This window comes from Borostomias antarcticus, assembly GCF_949987555.1.
Source record: "Borostomias antarcticus genome assembly, chromosome: 26".
Lineage (NCBI taxonomy): Eukaryota > Metazoa > Chordata > Actinopteri > Stomiiformes > Stomiidae > Borostomias > Borostomias antarcticus.
In genome coordinates this window covers 6772459-6777458 of record NC_140259.1, presented here as the reverse complement: position 1 = coordinate 6777458, position 5000 = coordinate 6772459, and the positions used below count along the sequence as shown (strand labels likewise).

The window sequence follows — 5000 nt, the reverse complement described above, 5'->3', positions numbered from 1 at the left end:
CTCTCTTTCCCCGTCCGCCCCCTCTGTCCCCTTCTGCCCCTCTGTTCCTCCCCCTGTCAGATCTTCCATATGACCTATGACCTGGCCAGCGCCGTGATGCGTATCTTCAACCTGATCGGCATGATGCTGCTGCTGTGTCACTGGGACGGCTGTCTGCAGTTCCTGGTCCCCATGCTGCAGGACTTCCCCTCCGACTGCTGGGTCTCCCTCAACAAGATGGTGGTATGTACACACACACACACACACACACACACACATGCATGCACACACACACAGACACGCACACGCACGCACACACACACACACACACACACACACACACACATGCACACAGACACTCACAGACACAAAGACACACACACACACATAGGCACACACACACATGCACACAGACACGCACACACACATACACACACAGACAAGCACACACACACACATGTGCACACACATTCACACACATACATGCGGATGTACACACTCTAGGTCGTCCTTGGATGAGCCCTCCATCTGCGTTTCCGTGTACTGGATAGTGTGTACTGGGGTGTGTGTTCTGGGTAGTGTGTACTGGGGTGTGTGTACTGGGTAGTGTGTACTGGGGTGTGTGTACTGGGTAGTGTGTACTGGGGTGTGTGTACTGGATAGTGTGTACTGGGTAGTGTGTACTGGGTAGTGTGTACTGGGGTGTGTGTACTGGATAGTGTGTACTGGGGTGTGTGTACTGGGTAGTGTGTACTGGGTAGTGTGTACTGGGGTGTGTGTACTGGGGTGTGTGTACTGGATAGTGTGTACTGGGGTGTGTGTACTGGGTAGTGTGTACTGGGGTGTGTGTACTGGATAGTGTGTACTGGGGTGTGTGTACTGGGTAGTGTGTTCTGGGGTGTGTGTACTGGGTAGTGTGTACTGGGGTGTGTGTACTGGGTAGTGTGTACTGGATAGTGTGTACTGGGTAGTGTGTACTGGGTAGTGTGTACTGGGTAGTGTGTACTGGCGGTGTGTGTACTAGGTAGTGTGTACTGGGTAGTGTGTACTGGGTAGTGTGTACTAGGTAGTGTGTACTGGGTAGTGTGTACTGGGTAGTGTGTACTGGGTAGTGTGTACTGGGGTGTGTGTACTAGGTAGTGTGTACTGGGTAGTGTGTACTGGGTAGTGTGTACTGGGTAGTGTGTACTGGGTAGTGTGTACTAGGGTGTGTGTACTGGGTAGTGTGTACTGGGGTGTGTTCCGTATGTCACACAGCCAGGCCTCTCTCTGCCGTCAAGGCTACAAATGAGAGATGCGGCGTTTAGTGATCCACCCTTTTGGCACTGGACACTCCTCCCTGCTGCTCACAGACAGGAACACACCCACACACACACATACATGCAACACACACACACACACACACACACACACACACACACCACACACACACACTGTTCAGTCCAGTCCAAACCAATCCAGTCCAGTCCAGTCTAGTCCAGTCCAGACCAGTCCAGTCCAGATTATTGCAGTCCAGCAGACTGATCAGGGCTGAGTTTCCCAGAGGCATCGTAGCGCTATGATGAACGCCATAGCTTACGATGAACGTAGCGCTACGATGCCTCTGGGAAACTCAGCCCAGATCTCTGCGTTACACAGCTCCAGCAGGTGACTCATTCCTACTGTACTCTGACCTGTATGACCTCAGACCTGTGGATAAAACACGGTGGTGTCCTCCACTCCACACTGATTAGTACTGTTATCATCTCTGCTATTATCTCTGGACCATCTGGCCCCACACACACACACACGCACACACACACGCACACAAGCACACACACACGCACACACACGTGCATCTACACCATGAGTTAAGGTAATCTGATAACATACCAGGGATTTCAGCTTTTCAGCTCAAGAGAGAATACACACACATGCATGCCCATGCATGCACACAATGCATACACACACACACACACACACACACACACACACACACACACACACACACACACACACAGCCACAGTTGCCACAGTTCATCTGTCACTTTTTCCCAGCTACTTTTGTTACTCCTGTACTGGCAGCTGTACTTCTTTAAGACCGTCTTTCACTCAGAAATAAATGTACAACAGCTGTAAGGAAAGCCAAATCTGATGACTTGGATTTAGTCTCTAACTCATATTCAAACCCAGCTGAATTCTAGGGGGCAGTGAACCTACAGTGTAACCCTCTGTAACTAAAACAAATCCTCTATCTCACTGCCCTTGTGTATTAATGTGGAGGATTGTGTGATCTCTGGTCCAAATGAAATTTGCCTTGCTTTTAATAAGCACTTCTCTGAGGTAGGACACTTATTTGATAGGTTGTATACTTGGCTGGCTCCCATGGACGCTGACTCTGGTTGCATTCCCACTTTGGAACAAGTCTCTCATTCTCCTTTCAGCCCTTTACAACCAGAGAAACTCTAGGAATCTTGCAATCCATAGATCCTAAGTGTTCTACTGGTGAGGACAATCTAGATTCATTTTTTATAAAACTGGCAGCCCCAGTCATTAGTGAGAGTCATTGTCATCCATTTTTAATCTGTCCATTGCATCTGGTATAGTTCTGCAGGTTTGGAAATCTGCTCAGGTGGTCCCATTGCACAAAGGGGGTGATTGAGATGAGCTGGACAACTATTGTCCTATCTCAAGGTTACCATGCCTAGCCAAAGTTCTGGAGACCTTGGTAAATAACCAATTAAAATCATTTCTTTAAAGTCATTCAGTTTTAAGTCCTCACCAATCTGGATTTGGAGCTAATCATAGTACTATTTCAGATGTCACTCTCTAATCTGGGCATTAGACAACAGGAAGAACTGTGCTGCCATCTTTGTAGATCTTTCAAAATATTGATATATTGATACAGTTGATCTCCAGCTGTTTTAAACAGACTATCTAGTATTGATTTGGATAAAGATGCTTGTGATTGGTTTCAGGATTCTGTCATCAAGGTGTCAGTGTGTAAAATCAGGTAACATTCAATCTGATTTCCTGTCTCTAAGTAAAGGTGTGTCCCAGGGTTTGGTGTTGGGTCCTGTCCTTTTCACCATCCATATTAATGATATTGTCTCTACAATAACTGGCTGTCATATTCATTTATATGCTGATGATACAGTTGTCTACTGTATTGCAGATACAGTTCAGGAAGCCATTGTTAATCTGCAACTTGCTTTTAATGTACTAAAAGAAGCTCTCACCAATCTGAAACTATTCCTAAAGACCTCTTCAGACCACTTCAGCTGGTAAATAGATCTACAAACACAACAGTTATTATTATTATTATTATTATTAGTTATAAAGACTATTTTTTTCTGCCCTTACAAATATTGTAAAAACACACCCTAAACAATAGTGTTGACTTGTTTTGTCAACATGAAAGCTGTTCATTAAAGTCTTGGTTATGTAATGATGTCAAAATGATTTAGAACATCTTCGATCTAAATCTAGAAAAAAAGAGGTTTAGTCACAACAGTTCCTAAATTTAGCAGGCAAATTAGCAGGCAATCAGAATATTCATTACCCACACCACACCCCTGCCACACCCCATGAACTTTCATAGCGGGCCATCATCTTGGACAGCAACAGCCTGTCACCTGTCTGCCCGTGACACAGACACACTCAGAGCCATGCAGAAGACAGAAATACATTTTTTTATTTATATACCCACTGTTGTTCATCTAGTCAATGTATTTGTCAATGTATTTGGTACACAAACAGTTAACACGTCTTGTTGTAGGCTATTTGCACGGGCACCATGCATATGAAGCACAAACGCACAGTTTTTGTCAAAGCCGCATGCTGAAAAGACATGCGTAAACACTTGTCCTGATACATCATAGCCTACATCATCAGCAGAACAGAATAATACAACAATAATGCACACAAATGAATGTAAATGAATATACATACAATATACAATCATAATATATACTAATTATTAATCATTATTTAAAAATAAACAGACTCCAGGTTCAGTGTGACATAGTGATTCATAATAACTCATAGTTTTAGAGGTCTGAGAGAGTTACCAACAACAAAACAGTAAATGTAAGCTATGGAACGGTTCAATAGCACTCCTCATGAAGGCCTGCAGGGTGAAGGGTTTTAGATAGGATGTCCATTTGCACTCAGACTGTAGCGAACGTTGTTCCATATTCCAGCAACTGAGGACTTTTCATCCCCTCTCCTTACTGAACCTTGTTTTCACGTCTTTTAGTTTTCCCAATGTATTGAAGGTCACATGGGCAGGATAGCTGATAAATGGTAAACGGACTGCACTTATATAGCGCTTTTCCACCTTAGCGGCACTCAAAGCGCTTTACATTGGCCTCTCATTCACCCATTCACACACACATTCACACACCAATGGCGGTAGCTGCCATGCAAGGTGCTAACCTGCTCATTGGGAGCAAATTGGGGTTAGGTGTCTTGCTCAAGGACACTTCGACATGTGGACAGTCGGAGCTGGGATTCGAACCACTGACCCTTCGATCATTGAACGACCCGCTCTACCAACTGAGCTACAGCCGCCCCATATGTCTTATATTGTACTGTTTGCCAGTGGTGTGGCTAGCAAAGGTACGAGTGCGCTGAGTCCTTGCATGCTGCACCCTGTCTGACACAAGAAAGTGTTGACTGTGATGTAAATGTATACATTGGCCTTTATTCACACCCCTTTAAGTAATGTTACCCAGTCTCTAAGTCATATTAGTTTATTTTGGTCCCCATTAGTGGCCACATAGAACACAAAACAAACAATTATCCGCATATACAGAGGACTCTGACATGTTTGAGTGTGTGTGTGTGTGTGTGTGTGTCTGTGTGTCTCTCTCTCTCTGTGGTGGGAAGATGTTCCCGTGACTAAGTGTGTGTGTGTGTGTGTGTGTGTGTGTGTGTGTGTGTGTGTGTGTGTGTGTGTGTAACTGCTGCATGTTTGTGTGTGTGTGTATACTGTACCTCTGTGTGTGTGTGTGTGTGTGCATCCCTCTGTGTATGTATGT

At 45.0% G+C, this 5000-nt stretch overlaps 1 protein-coding gene across 1 annotated transcript in view; it reads left to right on the top strand.

The window, feature by feature from the left end:
- The window catches only part of hcn2b (hyperpolarization activated cyclic nucleotide-gated potassium channel 2b), a gene marked incomplete at both ends in the record, with an annotated part of 109455 nt that overhangs the window by 11298 nt on the left and 93157 nt on the right, over positions 1–5000 (top strand). Inside the window, one exon of the mRNA XM_084459026.1 lies at positions 61–222. Coding sequence (XP_084315152.1) covers positions 61–222 — 162 coding nt within the window. The remainder of the gene's footprint in view (positions 1–60; positions 223–5000) is intronic.